The following is a 25,770-nucleotide window of genomic DNA, read 5'->3' as shown; positions in this document are numbered from 1 at the left end:
TAGCTTCACCTTGGTCAAGGTAGTCAAATATTAATGAGATACTACTTCTCCAAATGAATATTTTATTCCATGCAAAGTACTTTGAGCCCCAAACTCTAAATTTTATTTTTTGTGCAATAGGATGTTGGGTCTTTCATTCTAAGGTGAAATGTAGTCTGTTATTCATTTTAGGGTTGTGACTAGAAATATGTGGTATGTGAATCTTTTAAAAATTATTTTAAAAGATGCAGAAGTATGCTGTTTATATTTTTAAAAAGTGGAACAATGTTATTTTAAAGGTAAATTCTGTTATCTAATTCTTCTGTCAAAACACTACTATAAAACACTGTATGTCAATAGGAAAAAGAACTTTGTCTTAAAGAGAATGAAAATGAGACCCAAAGTGGTCTTCTCAGAATGATTGTTTAAAATGCTAATTCTCTAAATTCCTTCAATTTTTAGAAGTCGCTGGAGTTCAGGAGTGGGTGGAAGTGGAGGAGGATCCTCTGGTAGGTCATCAGCTGGAGCTCGAGATTCCCGCCGACAGACCCGAGTTATTCGGACAGGACGGGATCGAGGTTCTGGGCTTTTGGGCAGTCAGCCCCAGCCAGTTATTCCAGCATCTGTCATTCCAGAGGAGTTGATTTCACAGGTATGAAATATTGGAGAATACTTAACATAAGATAACAGGACAAGGTGAGGTTTACTGAATATGGCAGACCATAGCCTTAACTCATCCTGAATTGTTAAATACTGCTTTTCTGTAATGATCCTAGATTTGATAAAGGCTTTAATCAAAAGGAAATTAGCATAGCTCTCTACTTTGTTTTTTATTTCAGGCTCAAGTTGTTTTACAAGGCAAATCTAGAAGTGTCATTATCCGGGAACTTCAGCGAACAAATCTTGATGTAAACCTTGCTGTAAATAATTTACTTAGCCGGGATGATGAAGATGGAGATGATGGGGATGATACAGCCAGTGAATCTTATTTACCTGGAGGTTGGTGGATCATCATCTTGGTTTTCTCATTTCTAGAATGCTCCTTTGACTAGGGAATGGAATTTTAAAGAACAAATGATTTTCTGTCTCTTTTTTCCAAGGTGGTAGAAAATTCTCACTGCAGTGCTGTTTGATTTGATTGTAAAGTTCCTTTTAAGGGAAAATGTGGAAATGTTTTTGTTGCTCAGTGGACTTGTGTTTGGTTTCCAGTAAAGACATAGACATATGTGCATGGCTTTATCACTGGCTGACAGATAACTTTGGAATGTTGGTTTTTGATGCCTTTATTACCGAATGGGGTTTAATATCATTGAGATACATTTAGATTTTTACTTTTTTATCCCTATGATGTCACAAGTACTATATCTTAAATAGTGATCTTTATTTTCTTGTGATTATTTAGCAGGTAGCTCAAGTGACAAGTATCCATCTGATGGTTCTTACATTTTACATTAAAAATGTAACCTTGTTTCCTAGATAATTACTGCTTTTTTCCCTTCAGGTAACTTAAATAGTCAGTCTCTGATTTTAATCTGTTTTAATTTTCAGACATCTTTCAGTGGCCTACAGATGTTCGCTCTATAGCTGCTTCATATTTGTTTCTGTTTACAGAGGATCTTATGTCTCTTCTTGATGCTGACATTCATTCTGCCCACCCAAGTGTCATTATTGACGCAGATGCCATGTTTTCTGAAGACATTAGCTATTTTGGGTACCCTTCTTTTCGTCGTTCCTCACTTTCCAGGCTAGGCTCATCTCGAGGTAATTTTGCATTTATTTCTTTTTTCATCATTGACTGAATGAAGAGATAGTTGTAGCGAATTCACCGTATTTATACCTTTAATATTGCAGTAAATGGAATCATTACTTATTAGTGTTTTTGTATGCTCTAAATTAAAACTAGGTAGTATTCTGGAGATGGTCTTATCTACAGTATGGAATATAAATCAAGGGCTGTGACTTGCCTAATTAGGAATATGGATTCTAAACTAAAAGCAGAATTCTACTTTATAGTGACATGCAGCATTCAGAAAACAGGTCTGTTAGTTTATCTGATTAAAATAAAGTTACTATTCTGTTCTTTTAAAATCCTGGCTAGATGGAAGAATGAAATATGAAAAAATATGAAAGAACTTAATGGGCTTAGCTAGTAACAAACTTAATGTTTATCTTATTAAATGCTGTTTTCAATGGTTAAATCTTTAAAAAGATACAGTACATAGTAGAGGTCAGATAGAAGATTTTCAAATCATTAATCTAATCTCTCTCTATATATTGGTATAGCTTTAGCTTGCATTGTAACTTTTTAAAGCCAATATTTTTACTTCTAGAATGTAAAATTGTTTGAATCACGTAACAGACAAGAAATCAGCTGTATTATTTACTGGTGATTAGTGGATTGGGGAAGATGCCATGTTATATTAAGGTTTTGCTGTAAATACCTAGTGCTTGAAAGCAGAGTTTTGAAATAACAAACTATGGCGATCTTTTAAAATATTGAAATCTAATATATAATAGCATTACAAATTTTAAAATAAATGCATACTTTTCTGCTTTAAATGCATCATATTGCATTTTCAAATATTCAGTATCTGACACAAAGAACTCCTTTTGAATTTTTCCCTTTTTTCCCCTAAGGTCATTCTATGTAGGTATTATTTTTAGTTTGAAGCTTATGAAATTGCTGGTATTAGACCATTTTGGGCCTGCATAAATGGCAATTTCATGTTTCATCTTAATATTGTTTCTAATCTTTATTATCCAAGTCTTGGAAAGGTTATTGCTTATTTAAAAAAGTAATGTATAAGCAAACAGAAGAAAACTGGTTTTGGACAGTTTGTAGGCCACTTGGAGGGGAAGCATTTTGGTAAGCAAATCTGTCTATTGGAAAAAAAAAAAAAGCCAGTCTGATTCCTCAAAAATTTTTAAATAAGACTTACCCATAATAGTTCAACCCTATAAAATTATTCCAAACAAGGGCTTAAATTATCAAAAGTTTTTTTAGTTTATGTTAATGGATTTGTATTTTTGCCTTTTCAAGGTTTTTTTGGTGCTTTTTTCTTTTCTTTTTTTTTTTTTTTTAAAAAAAAAAAGCAATACTCTTAAACATGTATTCTTTTTTTTTGGCTTGCAAATATATAAAGTGTTAAAAGTTCTGATTTATTATGCAAGTTTTCTAATAGGTAAAAAAAGTTATGGTAAACATTTCTAATGAAAGCCAACATTTAAAAATTTCATTAAAAAAAATTCCAAAATCCAGTTTAAAGTAAAGCTCTAAAAGCATGTAATTGGAATACAGAAAAGTCTGCCTCTACATAGTTTAAAAAATAGTAGTGTATATAATTTTTATACATTCATTTGAAAGGGTTAACGTTTTGAATGTTGCATGTCAAGCTTATTAGAAATACATTTATATTACATTTTTTTGAGTAGATCAACTGCTGTTAGTTGCATCCCGAAGGGTCTTTACTAGAGAGTGGCTTACTTTTATCCCACTGGTGTGACCCAATTGCATACCAGTTCTCCTTCTTCCCTTAGAGAGAGACTCTGAACTCTTGCGTGAACGTGAATCCGTTTTACGTTTACGTGAACGAAGGTGGCTTGATGGAGCCTCATTTGATAATGAAAGAGGCTCTACCAGCAAGGAAGGGGAGACAAACTTGGATAAGAAGAATACACCTGTTCAAAGTCCGGTATCTCTGGGAGAGGATTTGCAGTGGTGGCCTGATAAGGTATTTGGAAAAAATCCATACCCCCTCCATTTAAATTGATTTGTGGCAAGTTGTTCCTCTTCCCCCCACCCTCACTGGGCTTTTTTTTTTTTTTTTTCCTGAAAAGTTTTTTGTTTATTTATTTATTTTGGGTTTCTGTACTACCAGTCAAAAAATAATAAGCACGGACATAAAGTGATATTTTTGTTTTGTTTTAAAATACAAGCACAGCATCTTTATTTGGCACTGCATGAATCATCTTGATGGGATGTGTTCAGTGATACTATTTTTCTTTCTATTTGACAAAGTAAATCAGAGAAATCAGGATGATAGTTCTATATAACACGTCAGCATTCTGTTTAAGAACTTCTTTCTTATCATATTCTTTGGTAGAAATTTGTTTTGTAATGTCAGATGAACTATAGTAAGAAGGAGGAGGCTGGCTTCAGGTTTCTGCAGGGGTGTTTGTGGTCATTGACACAGCATGCTCTGTCACGGCAAGATGAGGGATCTCTTGTTTCTGTGATGAGTTAGCCATCCCATTTTCTGGTGGTGAGTTCCAGCAGGCCCTTTGCCATGAATGCTGTGTGAGAGTTCAGGCAGGGTGAATAGAAATAGGCTGGGAGAACTCTGCTTTGCATCCTGAGGGGCAATACATTGAGTGGCTTCTAGAAAGCATCTAGGATTTGTTAAACTGATTTGAATCTTTAAAAGTCTGTCACTGCCATAGAGTTGTTTTAAGTGATTGATAATTCATCTTCAGAGGCTCTTACAGGAAGCCGTATGTTTTTCACTTGTTTTTGTTTGTTTGGCATTGTTGTTTCTTATTTCCTGAGCCAGTTGGATAGGAAATTTTCTTAAGTGCAAGGAAACTAAAAGAAATTGAGAACTCTGATCTCTAGCAAATAAGGAGAGTCTGATAAAGATTTTTTTTCTCTTTAAATTTGAATTTGGGATATTAAAGGAAAATAAAATTTAGCTTTCTGAATTTATTTTTCTAGTTATTTGTGTGTCTTGATGTAGTTAATTTATTTGCCTTTGCATTCAGCTCATGTGAAAAACTTGAATGCATGAAGGAACATGATTTTAATGGTTTCTTTGGAAGCAAAGATTATTCTGTTTTTCTGGCAGCTGCCAAACTTCTTCTCAATTGTGTTTTCTTATTTCCATAAAACTAGAACTGTCCCAAATTCTACTTTTACTTTAGATGACAGAAGGTGATTTAAACAATTAAGCATTTTGTTTATTCTGTGTTGTTCACTGTTTCCTATTTCTGTTGCCTAGATCATATTAGGCTGTGTCTATTTCATATTGACAGAAACTAACAGAGGATACATGAAGAGTACAAGTTTGGCAAGCATTTTTCCTGCTCCCTGTATACTCTTGTTAGATATAGCCAGTCTGATGGCTTTTACTGATGTCTGTTTTTAGGTACAGCTTGTTCTTGGAGACAGTTACTTAAGGGTGTCATGATGTCTTGACACTGTTTAGACTTAACTATGCTATTTTCTTGGTTTGTTTACGTATTGAATGAATGGAGGAACAGCAGTATATGAAGCAAAGTGTATTTGCAAACTCAGCAGCACCCCACTTCTCTGGTACCAAAATCTGTTCTGGTTTGCTAGTGCTGCCATTATGCAAAATACCAGAAGTGGATTGGCTTTTATAAAGAGGATTTATTCAGGTACAGATTTAAAGTTCTAAGGCCATAAGAGTGTCCAAACTGAGGCATCAACAGGAGGGTACCTTCACTGAAGAACAGCCGATAGCGTTCAGAACACCTCTGTCAGCTGGGGAGGCACATGGCTGGCATCTGCTGTTCCTCTTTGCTCCTGGGTTGTGTTTCAAAATGGCATTCTGCAAAATGGCTCTGGTTTCTTTCAGCGTAGCATCTCCAGACATCCTTCTGTCTGCATCTCTCAGCAACAGCAAGCATCTCAGTCTCTCCAAAAGTCTCTCTCAGCTGCTCTTGGGACATTTTGTCCTCTTAGCTTCTCCTGAGCAAACTCTGGGCTAGCATCACAAAGCATCTGCAAGCATCTGGGTCTCCCGGCTTAGCATTATCCTGGGGTGATTTTCCTCTCTCTGATGTGTGAGCTCCCTTTAAAGGAGTCCAGTAAACCAATCAAGACCTACCCTGAATGGGCAGGGTCAAATCTCCATGGAGACATTCAATCAAGAAGTCACACCCTAATCAAAAAGATTAATAACTCTGCCCCCACAAGATTGCATTAAACAATATGGCTTTTTGGGGGACATAACATATCCAAGCCGGCGTCCCTATCTATACCTTTTTCTCCTATTAAATAAACATCTAATTTAAAATAGCATCTTTGAGAAAGAAATAATTTTTATTAGCTTAGGATTGAAATCTAGACATCAGAAATTTTAATTCAGGGAAAGAAAACAATTTAAACCTAATTAAATTGGTAAGCATTATATCATACCCATCAACAAATGCCATTAGGTTTTTGTTGGCATGGCTGAATACTATCCTCAGAAAGAGAATACAGAGAGGTTTTAAAGGGAAAGGAGGTCTTGCCTTTATGTAACTACACGACAACATGCAAAACTGTCATACAGGGCCATAGGATAAATAACATGTGAAAGGACAGACAACCTGTGGTACCAAAATTGGTTATGGGGGGAGGTGGAAGGGATCCCTGATGAGTAGAAGATTTGGTGGGGGGAAACTTGATATGAAATGGAGAGGTAGGTAGAGAGTGCAGGAAAATAGGGAGTCAGGATACAGTTCTTGGTATCTAGTGTTGTTACAAGAAGGTTGAGAGTCTGGATTGCCAAGAGCAGAGGGTCTAATGAGGAACCCACTAGGAAGTCCTAGCTCAGCAGAGTTCAAAACTTCATGTTCAGGGCAACACTTGGAAACCGGAGCAGTTGAAGAGTGTGCACTCATCATTTCGTCTTCTCCGTGCCATAGACATATATTGACTGATTGCTGCCCAGTACCCAGCATGTTCCTACGTACTGGGGTTATAGTGATAGCCAGAACCAGATACAATGCCTGTCCTCATGAAACTTGAAGTCCAGTGCAGGAGACAGATGATAATCAGTCATACAAATAAATATTTACTCTCCAGGTGAAGGGTTCTTTTTAATTTAGACTGGAGTTTGTTTTTAAAAACAGTCTTGGTATCTGTTGCATAATTTGACAGAATAGTTAATTTCTGTATCCTCACCGTATCAAGTTGCTGCAAAATAGTCTTAATTTTGAACAAAATAATGCACTTGGAATTTTAAGATGCCTTAGAGATTATATCTGACCCATTTTTATGGATGAGGAAGCTGATCATGTTTTGCTCCTGTTCACATGACTAGTTAATGGCAGATCCAGCAATGAAGCCAGGAAGTCCAATTATTGAGTTTTCCTACTGCATTGTTTCCTCTATTACTTGGAAGTTTTTTTTTTTTCGGGGTGGGAGTAGGGTCAAAATATTCATCCCACTATTATTTCAGAAATTATTTTATCTACTATTCTTTACTTGAAAGTGCCGGTATCCATAGAAGTTTTTATTCTGCCTTTTGTTAGGATACACGAGAAATTCTGTTGGTAAGTTATTTGGATTAATACCTACTTTCCCATCACCCATTTAGAGGGCAGTCAGTTCTTCAAAATGTCACCGTTTTGTAGACATTAAAGTTTGTTAATGATATAATGTTTTCTTCTTTAAGCTCTTACAGTATAACTGAAATATTTACAGTAATCTTAAACTGTAAATATTTCCATGAATTATTCTTTGAGTTAAATGTCAAAGCTATTATAAAAGCCTAATTGGAAAGTTATCATAGGGATCTTGAAAGCTCAGTGAATCATTCAATCAGTATTAATTTAGTTAAGTTGATCAAATACTTAACGTGTGCTAGGCCTTTTGCTAGGTGTGAGGGTGAGAGAGTTTTGTAGGAAGACAGAAAAATAATGTTAATATGTTTGAATAAGTGCCATAGTAGAATTAAACACAAGAGGTTTGGTAGTCACAAGAGGCCATGTAGAATGATTACTAAAAGTGTGGACTTTGGAGCCTGACTGTTGGAATTCATGTCCTCCCTATGCCAGTTACTAGCTGTGCAGCATTAGTCAAATTCTTTAACCTCTCTGGGCCTCAGTTTTCTTATCTGTAAGGTGGGCACAATAATGGTTTCTAAGGGATTATTGAGAGAATTAAATGAGTTGTAAAGTACGAAGAGTGAAGAGAAGCAGGGTCCCGCTCAAGGAAGAGGGAACAGGCAGTTCCTGCAGGTCCATGTGGCGATAGTATTTTGTGTGCCTTGTTCTTTGCTAGTAGAGAACTGGGGACAATCTGAAAAGCTACTTGTCCCTTTTCTGACTGAACTAGAATGTATGTTGTGAGAACACTTTATTTAAGCTATTTAGAGGACCTTGTTGGAACCAGTTAATCATACTTGGTAATACTGCTTTGCTTTCGTGTGGCTTTCACACTTACAAGAGTGAAGGCAAAGGGTCCTAGAAGTGGAAGTTGACGGGTAGGGGTGTCTTTGTTTTCTTTATTGACACTTGGAAGCTTTCAGGAAATAACTGTTTTAACTAGGTGGGTCACAAATACAATTTAATAATGAAGAAGAACAAAATAACAAATAATCATAAAAAAGAAGAGGCCAGGCATAAGGGGAATGTGGAAAAGTGACTTAGGCAAGGAGAAATGAGGTGTGAATAAACATGGTTGACTAGATTGCAGTGTTGCCTGTACTTGAATTCCATCTATTTCAACCATAAACCCTAGTACCATTGGACTGAGTGATTAGAATTGAAGCTGGTATTGATATTAAGACCAGCTTTTGCTGATAGAAGGAAAGTAAAAGGTGAAAATCTACTTTTGTGGGGGTAAACTCAGGAATAAAAAGATCAACTTTTTCAAAATACAAATTACTAGATGTAGGTTTGGTCAGTAGGGGTTGATGTTACTGAGCTGAGTGATTTTTAAGCTTAGGCCACTAGGTTATTTCCATCATATTTTTAGTAGTCTGTCTTCCCTTGGGAAGGGATTCTAGTTTAACTGATGACCTGTTTATATTATTCAGATAGTTGCACATTTACTGATAGTGATACAGATTTATTTCAAATGATAGGATTTTTGTTTAAAAAAAAAAACGAGCTCCTAACTATTGGACTTCAAAGGAAACATGCATGCCCACTTTTCCTAGTTGGCTTGAAGCAGTTCCCAACTTTTGCTCAGCGGCTGCTATTGGTATTTCATTAAAACAATAAGTATTGTTTTCTGTGGCTTTGAGAAATGAGTGAGTTAAAATTCTGTCCTTTTGTTTGTGTTTGATTGTCTTGTTTTTCTCTAGCTACAAATAAGTTTTTACATGGACAAATCTGAAGTAGGCAAGAAGCAAATAGGTGGCAGGGTTCTAAGGGTAGTGCTGTTATCCTGGCATTGGAAATATCCCTAACAGGAAGATGTTCTGTAGTCTAGAATGTCTGAAAGTATCTTGTCTACATTGTCTCAAGTGTACTTGCACAGTGTCTAACCCAGCAAAAGGTAGAAACTGTGCATTCATTTAAATTTACAGATTTTAAATATTATTTTCTTATTTTTAAATAAAATCTGATTTACTTTCTTTTCTACTTAGAAGCTGACATATGTTTGGCTTTTGAAAATTACTTGATTTTACTTGGGAAGTTTGGTATAAGAAATGTCTGATAAATACATTCAATTGTGATAACGTCCATTTTCTTTAAATTAGTAATACTATCATTAAGCAAAGGAAATGGTGATTTTTTTTTTTCCCCTTCCCTGTATTTTTGGTCAGGTTTCACAGAATTTGCAACTAAAACACCCTCTGGTGGTTTTTGTTTTTTTTAATCAGTATTTTTACAACAATCAGTTGTGATTGATCTACTGTGGTGTAGTGGGAATAAAAACTAGATTAGTGTTCACAGTCCCAATTTCAATCCCCAACTTGGCTGTTGACTAGTTGTGTGAAGTTGGATAAGCCAGTCACCTTCATGGAAGCCTTTTTTCTTACCTGTAATCTGCGGAAATGCTGTCTCACAGACTTGTAATAAGTAAACAATATAAGATACATAAAAGTGCTTTGTAGCAAATAGATGTTAGGTGATATAAATTATACCACATTAAAATCTGCCTACATTCAGCAAGAATTTTAAGTTGTCTGCAGTAAGTAAGCATTAAAAATATTTTAAAAATAAAAAGTAACATGCTTCTTGTAGAAAATATATGGGTACTTTTGGAAAAGAAAGTAAAAATTACCCACAACTAACTCTAGAGAATGATCTGTTAGCATTTTTTTTTTTTTAATCATCATTTTATTGAGATATATTCACATACCACGCAGTCATACAAAACAAATTGTACTTTCGATTGTTTACAGTACCATTACATAGTTGTACATTCATCACCTAAATCAATCCCTGACACCTTCATTAGCACACACACAAAAATAACAAGAATAATAATTAGAGTGAAAAAGAGCAATTGAATTAAAAAGAACACTGGGTACCTTTGTCTGTTTGTTTCCTTCCCCTACTTTTCTACACATCCATCCATAAACTAGACAAAGTGGAGTTTGGTCCTTATGGCATTCCCAATCCCACTGTCACCCCTCATAAGCTACATTTTTTTTTTTTTTTTTTAATCATCATTTTATTGAGATATATTCACATACCACGCAGTCATACAAAACAAATTGTACTTTCGATTGTTTACAGTACCATTACATAGTTGTACATTCATCACCTAAATCAATCCCTGACACCTTCATTAGCACACACACAAAAATAACAAGAATAATAATTAGAGTGAAAAAGAGCAATTGAAGTAAAAAAGAACACTGGGTACCTTTGTCTGTTTGTTTCCTTCCCCTACTTTTCTACACATCCATCCATAAACTAGACAAAGTGGAGTGTGGTCCTTATGGCTTTCCCAATCCCACTGTCACCCCTCATAAGCTACATTTTTATACAACTGTCTTCGAGATTCATGGGTTCTGGGTTGTAGTTTAATAGTTTCAGGTATCCACCACCAGCTACCCCAATTCTTTAGAACCTAAAAAAGGTTGTCTAAAGTGTGCGTAAGAGTGCCCACCAGAGTGATCTCTCGGCTCGTTTTGGAATCTCTCTGCCACTGAAGCTTATTTCATTTCCTTTCACATCCCCCTTTTGGTCAAGAAGATGTTCTCCATCCCACGATGCCGGGTCTACATTCCTCCCCGGGAGTCATATTCCACGTTGCCAGGGAGATTCACTTCCCTGGGTGTCTGATCCCACGTAGGGGGGAGGGCAGTGATTTCACCTTTCAAGTTGGCTTAGCCAGAGAGAGAGGGCCACATCTGAGCAACAAAGAGGCATTCAGGAGGAGACTCTTAGGCACAAATTCTGTTAGCATTTTGATATATATTTTTCTAGTTGTTTTCTCAGTGCATATATGTGTGTGTGCGTGTATCCTTTATAATGTTTTATATATTCACCTACTAGTTGAATAACTTTCCATCATGCTCACTGTTTTTTTATAGCAGCATTAAAAATGATTGCTTAGGTTTACATTGTATGAATGAATATGCCATAGTTTTATCAATCCTTTATAAGATATTTTGCTTGTTTCTAGATTCCTCCTCTTTATTATAAATAATGCTCAATATAATTTTAGCTAAAATCTTTTGCTTTAAAATATTTTTTATAGGATTGTTAAGGTAAAGATAGAAAACCAAAACCTATTTGGAGGGATATATATATCAAAAGCCTTGGATAGTATAGTTACATTGAAGTCCTGAGCTTCTGGGTGTCTGTACCAGAAGTGAAATACAGTGAGTCACTTAATTCTTTTTGTCTTATGAAAGGAACATAGCAGTTTTTCACAGGAGATATTTTCCTACCTCTAAAGTATGTTAAAGAAAGTTTATCATGAGTTGTGATTCCAGAGCCTTGAACCCTCTGCATAATGTGGTTAATAGGTTTTGTTTATAACATTAAAATTAAATTAATTATTCATTTATGTTATTAATAAGCAATAAAGGTTATTCTACTCTTGGCTCTTTCTGGTAAAACCCCTCAATGGCTTCTCATTGCTTTGTTAGGAATAAAACCCATATTCCTAACTGTAGCCAAAAAACCCTATATGAATTCTTTCCTGATTACCACACTCATGTTTTCCACCTTCCTTCCTCAGTCACCAAATGCCTGTTGAATTGACCGTTTTTCATTTCTTTGAACTTGCCCAGCTTTTTCCTGTTTCAGTGTCTAAGCATGTGAGGTTCCCTCCCCGAGGGCTGATTGGCTCCTTCTCATCATTTGCTTCTCAGCCTGGGTGTCACCTGATCAGAGAGGCTTCTCTGACTGCCCTACCTTATCAAGTGTATGGGCCCTCCATTCTTTTCATGTTATAACACCCCCATTTACTTCCTTTGCAGCATTTATCCAGTTTGTTATTATACTTACTTAATGTCATTCTCCGTAGCTTTACTGTAGTGCTACACAAGGTCTTTCTTGATCACCATTCTGTCTTCAGTGGCTAGCACAAAGATGTTACTGCTACCTGTTTTTCCATCTACATATCTGAAATAAGTATGTCTCCTCCCCAATAAAAAGTAGTTATAATAAGGAGAAAAAAGGACAGGAAGTAGGGGCAGCCAGGGAGATGGAATAGAAACTACTGAGGGGAGCAATTCTATACTGAAAAGTTTTCCATGTATTCTGAAATTTGGAATGTTGACTGTTGTCCCTGAGATTGTGGATCAGATGTTAGCATTGAGTATAGGCCGATAAGAGCAAGCAGTCTGCTAGTTTTATAGAAGAGTGCCTTTGGCAATTTTTCCATCATCTTCCTTTGACTTTTGGTTGTACCACCCATCTATATTGGCCCATAATGGGCTTTCAGGGCTGGCACATTGCCTCTGTCTGAGGGCTTAGTTGGCTCATGTAGGACTTACCATCCTGCGGACTGTTGGCCAGTCTCTGAAGGATGTAGACAAGTCAATTCTGAGAGGGCCTTGTGCCAAGTGCTTGCTATCAGGATGGTTTTTTAGGACTGTAGTGTTCTGGCAAGGCACTTGCTTGAAAAGTTGTAGTTAAGATTCATTTGTTGGTTCAATAATCATTGTGTTCCTACTGTGTAACCATGTGCCAAGCTGGTATATGGGATTATAGAGGTATTTGTTTGCAGTGTGATCAGTGCTAGACTGAAGGTATGGATAAAGTGCTGTGTGAGTCCAGAATGGGAAATGACTAATTCCACTGGAGAGATTTGGCACAGGGTTCACAGAACAGATGGTACTTAAGGTTAAGTAGTCATTAACCAGGATGCAAAGGCGTTCCAAACATGCCAAGCATGGGGCTACAATCATGAAAGGTCCAGTTTGTGTTTGCAAACAGTGAGAAGTTCAGACTTGCTGCTATGTGGTGGGGAGTAGGAGAAGAAGTAGGATGGAGCAAGACTGTAAAGAGTTCTAGGCAGCTTGCCATGGAGTTAAGATATTGTTCTGCAGTCACCAGGAAGCCAGCAGTAGTCCTTAGAGAAGCAACATGATGAGATTGGTAGGGTTTTGTTTCACTGTGTTTGTTTTTGAGAACACAAATACTAGGCGCATCATGGGAGAAAGATAGGAGTGGGAAAAATCCTGAGTCAGTTATGAGGGAATTGTGAGGTCTCAACAAAAGCAGTGATACTAAGGACAGGGAAAGGCAAGAATCTGGGAGGAATTTGAGACACAAGTACAGCACTGGTTTACTATTGATGCATGGATGAGAGCAAAGGAGGAGTTGAGGAGAGCTCTGAGGTTCCCGTGTCTGTGTGAATTGTAGAGAGTGGATGGTGGATGTCATCCTCAGGGATAGGGACTGTAAAGGAGGTGCACCTTTGGAGGGTTGATGAATTCACATTGTGTATGGTGCTTTGAGATAGTAGAGAGCTCTTTGCTGGTGATTCTGGAGGTAGGAAGTTTACACACTTAAAAGCACGGTGCTGTAGTGGATGCAGTCATTCAGGCTGAGATTGGAGCATAATTTGGAAAAAGGGATATGGACGGAATCTGGGGCAGGGAATGCATGGTGGTGCTAGAGAGATGGAGAAAGTAGTCATTGAGGTAGGAGGAGGATCAGTAGAGAGTGGTGACTTGGGAACCAAGGGAAAGGAGAGGTTTTAGAACAGGTGATGAACAGGGACAAATGGAACCAAGAATTTAAAGAGAAGAGGGATTGATTAAATACATGGGTCATGGATTTGGTAGTTGGAAGTGCTATTGATAGCCATTAGTGAAAGCTGTTTAGGTGAATCATATGTCAGGTAATACACTTTACCATGAGTAGGTCTGAAGACTGATTTGAATGGTTTTGGGGGCAAGTGAGAGGAGGTTGTATCCAGTGTGCTGTGGGGGTTATGTTTAAATAGGAGAGTAGGGCACTACTTTATCTGAGATTGGGTGAGGGAAGAAAGTGAGAGTGGTGCTTTCATAGTGAATCTAGAGGTAGGAATATTCAGGAAACTTGTGCCTAGGAGCTATCATTTTCTTGTTGAGTAGGTGATGAAGGCAGGGGAGGAGAGTAATCACAGTTCAGTTTAATTGGGCACTTATTTGCATGGGCTCTGCCTCTCACCTCTTTTAGCTTTCACACCCTACTCCCCAAGGATATGTATTATTACTATACCCATTTTAGATTTAAAAGGTTTTGGGTCACTTGATATGATTCTGTCATCTTTAATTTTTAACAAAGGGGTGAAGAAGGAAGTGTGAGTAGAAATGGTAAGATTTGATGCAGCTGCCACAGAGAAAGTAGACTGTGGTTTTCAGATTACTTAATGGTGACAGTAAGAGAGAGATTGCTGAATGACAGAATTTCAAATCCCCTCTCCCCACCATAGAAATGCCTTGAAAATAAAGGTGACTCAGTACAGGTAAAAAAGATCAAAATTAGCATTCTTCCTGCACAACTCTGAGGCATAACTATTTTGCCATTATAATATTATAAATCTTGGCAGGCTTCACAAGCATTAGCTGAGTACCATAACCCATTGAACCAAATAAGTTTGGAATTTTGCAGAAAATCAGAAAGACAGGTTTCGCATACCCTGGCGACAGAATTCTAGAGAGAGCAGAGAAGTAAGTATACAGACCGGTAGCAAAAAGCACAACCTAAAATCTGTCATTGGCAAGTTTTGCCATGAGATTTCTGGTTAGCTTCATGGCTCTGATCATATTGGTCTCATGTCTTTAAAAAGTTGTCATTGATATTGTTTCTTTACATTTATGGCCCGGGCTTTTTATACTTTAGTTGGATTCCAAATCATTGAATGTGCATTGCCTTAAGAATAAACGAACTTTCACCTTAAAAATAAACAAACAAACAAAAAAACAGACATTTGTTTCTGCAGCTTAGAAAGGCCTACAGGAAAGGAATCTTCTGTTTGAATACCTGACTGTGCTGCTTTAACTTTTCATTCTATTGTTTGTTTGCTTTGGGATTAATTCACTCAACACATTTATCAAGCACCTCCTATGTGTGGCCAGGCACTGTTCTAAGTGCTGGGGATACAGTGAACCAGACAAAAAATTATATTTGAGTGATATATAAACAAGTACATATGATATGTCAGATTGTGACAAGTTCTGTAAACTTAAAAGAAAGGGCAAAAAGAATAGAATATGAAAGTGGTGGTTTTGTAGTGTGTGGTCAGAGATGGTCTCATTTGCACACAGAGTTGAATAAGGAGAAGGGAGTGAGCCACCTGGGAAGAGAAACAGGTGGGGAGAACAGCAAGGACAGCGGTCCTAGGGTGGAATCAAGGTGAACATTGCCCAGGATCAGGAACAGAAGGCCAATGTGACTAGAGGAGAACTCGTTCAGGGAGCAAGCCAGGACTGAGTTATCAAGGGCCTTGTAGGCTGTGCTAGAAAAACTTTGGATAGCTGTGGTTTTATTGGTTCACATAATTAAGATAGATTTAATCCCATGCTTGAAGTGACAGTGTCCGAATCAGTAGGTTTGGAAATTTTTTCTTTCTAGCAATGCATTATTTTTACTTTATAGGATGGAACAAAATTCATCTGCATTGGGGCTCTATATTCTGAGCTTTTGGCTGTCAGCAGTAAAGGAGAACTTTATCAGTGGAAGTGGAGTGAATCCGAGCCTTACCGAAATACACAGGTATTTTATTATATTAAATCTTGTATCAAATAGCTCCACATATCAACAAATAGTAATCATTTTTCTTATGCTTTCAAAGAATCCTTCATTACATCATCCACGAGCAACATTTTTGGGATTAACCAGTGAAAAGATTGTCCTCCTGTCTGCAAACAGCATCAGAGCAACTGTAGCTACAGAAAATAATAAGGTATGAAATATTTCACATTGATAAACATTTCATGCTTAAATTCTTGGTTTTCTTCTTTTCCCTCCCTGCCCCTTTTCCATCATTTCATTTTCTGTCTTTCTAACTTGATCCATAAGTACAAAGTGTTTCAAGCCTTAGGACAGTAATTCAGTGTGTAATTTTTTTGTTGGCTACCTTATTCTCTGTACTGTAATCCAGTTTTTAGAAACAGCTCTCTACTTTCAGGGAAGGAAAAATGATTCAAGATAAATGCTGAGAATAGAGGAGATAGTGAAGAGCTATAAAACAAAGATTGAGAAAACATAGATATTATACCGCATTGTCAGTTGTTTGGCTTTAGAGTCACTAAATTCTTTAAAAAATTGTTAAAAGCAAATCCTTAAAGATGAACTTGGTTTAGATTTTAGACATTTATTCCATAGCTGTTACTTTTGATGTTTGAAGAAAATATTTTAGTTTCTGATCTTATTAATCTTTTTTTAATGCAGTTTTATTGAGATTTATTCACATACCATATAATCATCCAAAGCGTACCATCAGTTGTTCACAGTATCATCACATAGTTGTGCATTCATCACCACTATCAATTTTTTGAACATTTTCGTTACTCCAAAAAATAAGAATAAAATAAAAATAAAAGTAAAAAAGAACACCCAAAACATCTCATACTGCTTTTAATCTTTTGTGAATTACTTTTATTTTCTAGCATCTAACTCAAAACATTAGCATTCCCGTCCATAAAGAATGTCTACTTTGCCCTAGTTTTGACAAGAATCCTTTTGAAAAGATTAACTTGTTTTTTTGTTTTTATTTAATATTCTAATATTTTATTCTTTAGGTTGCTACATGGGTGGATGAAACTTTAAGTTCTGTGGCTTCTAAATTAGAGCATACTGCACAGACTTACTCAGAACTTCAAGGAGAGCGGATTGTTTCTTTACACTGTTGTGCCCTTTACACCTGTGCTCAGCTAGAGAACAATTTATATTGGTGGTGAGTATGTTGGGGAGGAGAAATTTCTTCAGTGCATGCTTTGATGTTCATAGATATGATGCTTTGAGTAGTGGAACACTAACATGAGAAGGTAAGTTAAAAGGTAATGCTTTATAGAGAGGGAAATTCATCTTGGTGCAAAGTAACTTAAAAAATTTTTAAAAAGGGCAAAACTCATAAAAGTAATGCATAGTGAATATGATAGAATTTTATAAAAGTACAAATAGAAACAAAAATCACCTATAATCTCACAAGTGAACATTTGGGGATATTTTAAGTCTTTTTTTTGTACAGATAAACAAGTACTTTGCTTTTATATAATAGGAAATATTGGTAATAGGGTTTGCTTTTTTGAGTCAACGGTGTTACTTAATATAAATTTTGAAGGTTATTAAAGTATTTCATTGTATGAATATTCAATACTTTACGCTATACTGTTAGAAGATGTTAGATTTATTCTCTGTTTGTTTCAAGGAACTGTCAGTAAATTTGCCATTGGTAGAAATAATATATGGGGAAATCTTGTAATCAAATACAATTATTTGGAAGAAAAAATATCAGTTGGTGGATTTCCTATAAAACATAAAGTTTTAATAAAAACCCAGTTATTTATTAAACCTATGAACAAGTTACAAAGACTAACTTGCAAATATTAATATTGTTTTGAAGCAAAAATGTTAAGAGAGGGAATATACCAGAAATGTTAAAATGATAATATGTGTAATTTCAGATTTATTTAATGGGCTCTTTTGCTGCCTATTTGACCAATTTATGTTTTTCCTTTTCAGGGGTGTGGTCCCTTTTAGTCAAAGGAAGAAAATGTTAGAGAAAGCTAGAGCAAAAAATAAAAAGCCCAAATCTAGTGCTGGTATTTCGTCAATGCCGAATATCACTGTTGGTACCCAGGTTAGTGATTAAAATTAAGCCTGTCCTAAGGGACGTTGTCTGTCTTCAAAGTCACTTTCTTCCCGTATAAGCAGTTTTAAAGGTAAACATCATATGAGGAACCAGGTTCCAGTAAGATGTGTTAGTTACATCACTCTTTGTTCAGTAGTTGGGTAACATTGTGTAGATTCTGGCCCAGTCAGAAGGTTTCCCTATGGGGCTGTGTTCCCAGATTTGCCTGGCTTCAAGAATCACCTGGTATTTTTTAAATGCCGAGTTTGGAGCCCCTGACCTGAACATTCTTTTATTTTATCTGGTTGTGGGGCCCAGATGTCACTGTTTTTAATAAACATCCCAGGGTATTCTTATGACCAAGCAGTTTGAAAGGTACTGTTCTATGGGGATATTGGCAGGAAACTTCCTGAAAACCTTGTGTTTCTATCAGTTTTTGTTTTTTGCCTCTGAGTAGTTTGAGGCTCCTGTAGTACCAGTGGTTCTCAAAGTGTGGTCCAAGCACCACTGCACATTCCTGGAAACCCTTTCAGGTGGTCTGCACAGTCCTCCCTTTTCCTGTTACATATTTGTGTGAGGGCAAATTGTCATCATATACTGCAGTCAAAATAACATATCACAACAGATGGAATGCAGAAGCAGACATAAGAATCCAGCTATCTTTTATTATGCCAGACTTGCAAAAGATTTGCAAAAATGTAAACAATAATACTTTTCTCACTAAATTTATTTGAAAATATTTTCCGTAAGAAATTGTTATTTACGTTAACGGATTTATTACTGTTATTTAAAATGTATTTAATAAATATTTTAAAATTTTCTCAGTTTTAACTACTAATATGGTAAATATTGATAGATAAAACCCATGTAAACAAAAGACTTTTGGGTCATCAATCATATTTAATAATGAAAAGGGTCCTGAGCCAAAAAAGTTTGAGAACTGTTGTTAAACTTCTAATTGATTAAACTCTCTTGAAAGTTTTATCCTCGGGATAAGACTTGATGATTGTATTCATTATAGCAAGTGCTGTAATGAATGTTTAAGGACCTTATAATCCCTAAAACTTAGACAGTGTTTTTAATTAAATAATGTGGTTTCTCATTTCCTCATCTAGCACTTTCTTTCAGTTCAATTTTCTCATTACCACAAGTAGTATAACCTATCTTCCCTTTATCTTAAAAAGTAGTCATTCACTACTTGATGTGTTATTTTTCTCTGAAGTCTAGCTTAAATATGTCTGTTCTTTTTGTTCGTGGCTCTGTTTTTGTCCTACTCATGGTTGTCTTATTCTGATTCCTTTGTTGGCCTTCTAACTAGAAAGTTTTCAGTGATTACCCACTATTCTGAATATTATTGTTCAACCCTTGTCATTTATGTCAGTTGCTTCGGATAGAGCTTTCTTTCTACATTCTCTCTCTTCTAAGATTTTTTCCTAGTTTCAAATACTGATTTCTGATATTCTCAAAATTCCTTGTCTACTGGACTCAGGTAGCAGGACATCTTAGCAGTTGCCTTATTAGCAAGTGGGATGACATTACTATAGACAGTGAAGGCAGAAAAATATTTTAAGGATGCACTGAAAAAAGCTTATCAACAGAGTAACTTGGTACTAAATTGCCTAACGGTGGCAGCATAATAAAATACCTTGGTGTAGAGCTAAGATTTTGTTTTAAAGCTCTAGAAAACTAGAGGTTTAAGACAGCCATGAATGATGACAGCTAGTGTTAATACTGTTGTAGCCACAGAATACTTTTCTTAAGTATTCATTTGTGGAGATCAGAAAGAACTGTTTGTTGGTAACTTAGTGTTTAGCTACACCTAGATTCAAAGATCATAATCATTGAGAGTAATGTGTGTGTGTAGGAAATATTCACTTTATGTCTGTTTTATGTTGGACTCTAGATACACATCTCCTTTAAAGTGTATGTATTTTTCTACGAAGGCATTAATATATCATGCTACATTTCTCTTTCAATTGAAGCCTTTTTCCTTATTGATCATCTTTCAGGCTTAACGCTTTTCTCAGCCTTTTGTGAAAATTTCTGGATGAACCTTCCCTTCGGGCATGGCTCTGCAGTTCAACCTTTTCCAAGAAGTCTGTTTTTATGAGCTAACCATTTTTTTATCCTTAGAACTATATTTAGTAACACACAACTATTCTTTGGTAGAACTGATACTTTAAGCCAGTAGTTCTGATTCCACTTATCATACTGCTCAACTGTACCACTTTCTTGTTGTGTCTCTTAATTTTAAACCACTAAAAACATGATCTTTACATATGCCACTGGTCAAGTATAAGATGATTATTAGTTATTGGATGGCTGATCAGAATATCAGTAGGATTGGGCTATTGGAGAAATCAAAAGAGCTCCCCAGAAATGTTGTTTGTATCTCAGATGAAGCTATTGTTTGTGTATTTGACGTTGGTTTTTTGAGAGTGTGACCCTGAGAGTGGTTTCTGATATTGAGAATTTATAGGTTATGAACTCTTGAACTCAGCTGTACTTCTAAGACTAATATCTACATCTTCTTTTTCGATTTAAATAAAACTTATGTTATTCATTGAAGTTTCTGACTAGTAGAAAACAACAGTCTTCTGGGAGAACAAACATTCCTAGAGAGGATGCTACAGAGCACTGAGATAGCATCATGAATTAAGAAAAAAAATAATTTCAATTTATAAGAAATAAGAAAATGTGACACACACACCCCTCCCCCCCTCCATTTCACTTTTTAAATGATAACCGTTACTCATTCCATCCTGGTAATTTCTACTCTGAATAGGCAGGATATTAGCTATGTGAAATTTTAAAGTTAATGCTAAATTTTGACCGAAGTGCTTAAATTATTCCTGCTCTTTAATTTTAGGAACATACTTTCTTGATGAAGGTCTTTAAGTTGATGCCTTATCAGCCTTCCTAATTGTGTAAGATTGGATTAGGAAAGCCTAGGAAGCAATACTTTTATATACTGTATTTTCATACATTTGAAGTTACTGTTTGTTCTAATTTGTTTTTAAAGTTGTATCATCTTGATGGTGATTTTCTTTTGTCTGCTAGGTATGCTTAAGAAATAATCCTCTTTATCATGCTGGAGCCGTTGCATTTTCAATTAGTGCTGGGATTCCTAAAGTTGGTGTCTTAATGGAGTCAGTGTGGAATATGAATGATAGCTGTAGATTTCAACTTAGATCTCCTGAGAGCTTGAAAAGCATGGAAAAAGCTAGCAAAACTACTGAAGCTAAGTAAGTACTGTACCTTAATTAATGTTGCATTTATATCAGTTCCTCACATGCCCTCCTTATGAATGGGGATAATGGAGGCATGCAGTGTCATAGAAACTGCTAACTTGAAGGGGTTGTGTTTAAGGTCCCAAGGAGTTTTGAAAGGAATTGCTGAATTTTACTTCCTGCAACTTGGTTATAATGTTTGTATATTTAAGTTGTTCTGGATAAGTCAGTGGCCAGAATGGGAGTGTAGAGATGTCTTTTTATGTACTTGTTTTGTCATTAGATTGTGTTGCTTTGCAGGGACTGTGTAAGAGTAATGTGTTCAGCCTTAACAGTAGGTCAACTTTCTCCTCTCTCCCCGTGTCATTCTCATCCTAATTTCTACTTAATATCTTGCCTGCGTCTTGATCATTGGAAAGGGTTTTACAGGTTAATATGCAGGGGAGGGCAGTTCTGTAAAGGATTTAACTTTTTTGGAATTGGAGGGATATCTGAACATAAACACCATTGAACTGTGTGTAGCCTCACATTTTAGGTCTGGCTTATTGTTTGGGAACCGGAGGTAACTGGGCAAGTCCTCATACACACAAAGATCTTAACACATACTTTTAGAAACATTTACTCCCCTTTAAAAATCTTTATTATGTGTTATAATTTGGTTGTTTGGTACATGAACTTAAAAAATTTTAATAGAGTTTTTAAGTAACTTTCTTAATATTATAAAAATATGTGACCATTATGGAAACATGAAAGAGTATTAAAATCATATTCCAGAAATAACAGTTTAAACATTTTGGTATATTTTGTTTTGTTTTGTTTTTCCTAAATGTATGCACATATTAAAAATAAATTGTTTGGATTATAGTGTACATACAGATTCTTAAAGTTCTGATTTTTTTTTAGTTTGCTTGCCATTTATTCTCAAACAAATGTAATGATTATAAATTTAATATCTTTATCTTCGTTATTCCTCTTAATGTTAAAAATGCAAAATGAAACTCAGAAAACAGTTGATTACTACCAAATAAGTTAAAACAATCTTTAACAATCCAAAGCTACTGTAATTTATGCCTAGTTAATATTTTTTTTTGCTTTGCTTGAATGCTCTTGCTTTTCTTTCATGCTTTTTAAACATGTATTTACAGTCTTTTCTTCTAATTATGTTGTTTTATGAACTTATAAAGAACATTTGAAATATTTTTGATGTGCACAAATATAAAGAGTAGATTAGAATAAAATATGCCATTGAAATCCTATAATTTCTGAAGTTTCAAGATCTTCCTTGAAATTTGATATCTGTATTAAACTTGGTGGAAGAACTAAGTGAAGTGAAATGTTAAGAAGAAAATTTTAATGTGAATCTTTGCTTGTCAGTGAAATATGTTTACTTCAGAGGTATGCCAGTGTCTCCATTCAGTATTGGCTTGCTTCCTCCATCACAAGATGTGCAGAGTCATGAGTATTCACTTTGTACTTGTACTAAGGACTCTTGCTAAGATACTGTTGAAAATAATATTGGTTTTCTTTGGACTATTTCCAAACTCAGGTGAGATTCTTGGTAGGGGAATAGGAGATGAGAGATTTAACATAATGGCCCTAATTATAATATACATCAGGATGAAATATGTAACAAATTTTTGAGTAATACATGATTTTTTTTTCTGGCTAAAAACTGACATTGACTTCTGCTTTGAATGGTTAGAAATATTTATGTTTTCATCATCTGTACTTAGAATATTGTCATGGAATAACTAAGGAATCGTTTTTTAGTTCTCTAATTTCCCATTTCAGCTATAACAGGTGATAGTTCATCACCAGATGGTTCAGGAATAAATTTTTGTAATCCATTGCAAGTATAGTTCTTTCTTTGAACTCTTAAGAAATTAGTGGGTTCTTTTTTACTTAACTTGCCTTTATATTTGTTTCAGTTCACTTGTTATGTCCAAGTTAATGCAAGCTTATGTTCAATGAAGTGTGAAATCACTTTGTTCAAGAGGCTTAGGGTAAAGTTATGGTGATAATTCAAGCTTTATTTTTGTTGTCATTTCTAGATAAAGCCTGAGTCCTTGTTTTCAGTTGTTGATAACTTTATATGGTGTGTTTTTCTTTCCTGTGCTAAATTGTTAAAAATTTGAAAGTATGCACTATCTACCTTTTTCAGAACCTTGACTTCTAAAAATATACCATTTAGTAAAAGTTTCTATTACTTCATTTTCCTAATTATAAGAATAAACTTGTCTTTAAAGTAGCCATCTTACAAAAGTTTCTAGTAGTTTTGTTTTCCCAATTGTAAGGATAATCTTATTTCTAATTTTAGACCTGAAAGTAAGCAGGAGTCAGTGAAAACAGAAATGGGTCCTCCACCATCTCCAGCGTCTACATGTAGTGATGCATCCTCGATTGCCAGCAGTGCATCAATGCCATATAGTAAGTTTTATGTGCAGTACACATTGGTCACAGTGTGCTCTCAGATAGCTGTGTTCAATTTCTTTTTGATTTGAGGTAACGCATAGCTTTTTATATCTTTTTATTAAATCCTGTTTCCATTGGTTTGAGGTTTTTGAGTGTGCGGTTCTTTTTAAATAGAAATAGTATCCACAGTGTTGATTATTTCTGTTGTTTTGGGGAATTATAATTTTAAAAAATATTGTAAAATGTGTTGCAGTCATAGAAGGAACCAATTGCCGCTGACCAGAATATTGACCTCACTTTTGTTAAGACTATTATTGTTAACAACTTTTAATCAGATTTTGTAGAATTTATAAAGCTAGACTTACTATTACATCTCATATTTCAAGAATAGTTTTAAAGCTCCTCAAAATAAAATTTATTTTGCAGTGTAGTTGTTTTGCAACTGAGGAAATTGAAATATGTGAAGCTGAAGTTACTTTTATGTGATAGTTTTAAGAACATCCAACATACCTTCCTTTTTTAATGTTGATCAGACAGCCATAATATTGAGGGTCTTGACAATTTTTGTTTCTCTTTGTAGTTTTTTTATAGTGGTAGTATAGCTAGAATTATGTATTAATGAATACAGGTATTTACCATAAATTGATTTGAAGTGGAAATTGGTCATAAAACCCAATTCATAAAGTAATAGCTCATGAAATTTTAATTTAGAAACCTCAATTAAATATCCCTTTAAAAATCTTTTTTGTATATTTAGATGAAATCTATAAAGTCTCTTTTACATTTTCTTTTTGGTACTTACCATTTTGTTGTTGTCTAAGAACGACGACGGTCAACCCCTGCCCCGAAAGAAGAGGAAAAGGTGAACGAAGAGCAGTGGTCTCTTCGGGAAGTTGTTTTTGTGGAAGATGTTAAGAATGTTCCTGTTGGCAAGGTTTGTTCAAAATGTCTAAGAATTAACAGAACTATAATGATAATACTTACCTAAGAATTTATGGTTGGTGAGTGTCAGCCCTTTTACCAACGTGAATTTATCAACTTTGATGGTCTCCTTAGTTCCATCCCTTAATCTGATGTAGATACCTCTGCTGTCCTTGACAGATGAACAGATGATTGGTATGCCTCTTCTTGAGCATTTATGATAATATGTTACTTTTTAAAAATAAACATTTTATTTTGTAATAATTTTAAGTTAATAGAAAAGTTACAAAGAGATATGTTGCTTTTTGATACACTCCCTTCTTTAGAACTTCTAGATAGTTCTAGTAAACATAGTCTTCATAACAGAGATTTAAAAATCTTACCTACACTCTTTACATCACCTTGCTCTTCATCCTCCTTTTTTTTTCCAAAGACAATCTTGCCTTCTAAGAAACTGAGTAAATAGAGGCCATCAGCTGGAATGCCATTAATTCCACCCCTCTCCTCACAGTCACTTTAAAAACAAAACAGCTTTACAACTGTAGAATATCTGCAAATTAAAGGTTTTGTTGAATGTTATTCAGAAATGTGTTCTGAAATGTGATTGTTTTTTCATTTGTACCTAAATGAAAGAGTAGATGTACCATGCTCTACAATTTATAAAGGTCTTTCTCATACACTATTTCATTCAACTCTTTAAACAGAACTGCAGTTTACTGGCAGGTATTTTCTTCTGAGAAAATCACACTGACTTCAAAAGCATCCAGATATTGAGTTGCAGAGGTGGGACTCAAGGATCCTGGTTTCTAGTCCTGGGCTTGTCTTACTGTGCATTACTGACTATATCTGCACTGGCCACTATTGTAGACACACTGGCTATGTAAGGCTATTTAAATTTATTTAAATAAACAAAATTAAAAAGTCAACCCTCAGTCACAGTTAGCTATATTTCAGGGTCAGTAGCCACTTATGGCTAGTGGCTACCGTATTGGACAGTGCAGATACAGAACATTACTGTCATTACAAAAGTTTTATTGGACAGAGTGCTGTTCTAAACTACTGGGATGGTAGGATTTCATGGTTAATTTTTTCAATTCATTGCTAAATGTTCACAAACATTAATCACTCACTGGCTGCATCTTGATCATTGGAAAGGGCAGGCTAATTTTTCTCTAGAAAGTAGGCCTACAATATAGATACCAATAGCAAAACCTTGGTGAGTGTGTCCAGTTTAATTTTATAACATCGTGATCATATGAAGCAGCATATGCATAAGAATTAGATGCCTTTCATCTCTTTGTT

At 35.4% G+C, this 25,770-nt stretch overlaps 1 protein-coding gene across 2 annotated transcripts in view; it reads left to right on the top strand.

Moving 5' to 3' along the window:
* UBR5 (ubiquitin protein ligase E3 component n-recognin 5) overlaps positions 1 to 25,770 on the top strand; it is a 173,203-nt gene that overhangs the window by 72,959 nt on the left and 74,474 nt on the right. The window contains exons 6-16 of one of the 2 annotated variants that reach the window (XM_037802663.1): positions 442 to 631; positions 819 to 978; positions 1,591 to 1,740; positions 3,517 to 3,710; positions 15,709 to 15,825; positions 15,905 to 16,015; positions 16,854 to 17,008; positions 17,797 to 17,914; positions 20,966 to 21,150; positions 23,453 to 23,562; positions 24,369 to 24,481. In XM_037802663.1, coding sequence (XP_037658591.1) covers positions 442 to 631; positions 819 to 978; positions 1,591 to 1,740; positions 3,517 to 3,710; positions 15,709 to 15,825; positions 15,905 to 16,015; positions 16,854 to 17,008; positions 17,797 to 17,914; positions 20,966 to 21,150; positions 23,453 to 23,562; positions 24,369 to 24,481 — 1,603 coding nt within the window. Of the gene's footprint in view, positions 1 to 441; positions 632 to 818; positions 979 to 1,590; positions 1,741 to 3,498; positions 3,711 to 15,708; positions 15,826 to 15,904; positions 16,016 to 16,853; positions 17,009 to 17,796; positions 17,915 to 20,965; positions 21,151 to 23,452; positions 23,563 to 24,368; positions 24,482 to 25,770 lie in introns of both variants that reach the window. The other variant, XM_037802662.1, reaches the window with a different exon arrangement.

Source organism: Choloepus didactylus, chromosome 14, assembly GCF_015220235.1.
Source record: "Choloepus didactylus isolate mChoDid1 chromosome 14, mChoDid1.pri, whole genome shotgun sequence".
In the NCBI taxonomy this organism is placed as follows: Eukaryota; Metazoa; Chordata; class Mammalia; order Pilosa; family Megalonychidae; genus Choloepus; species Choloepus didactylus.
Note: the sequence above shows the minus strand (reverse complement) of the source record. Positions and strands in the feature narration are given on the sequence as shown.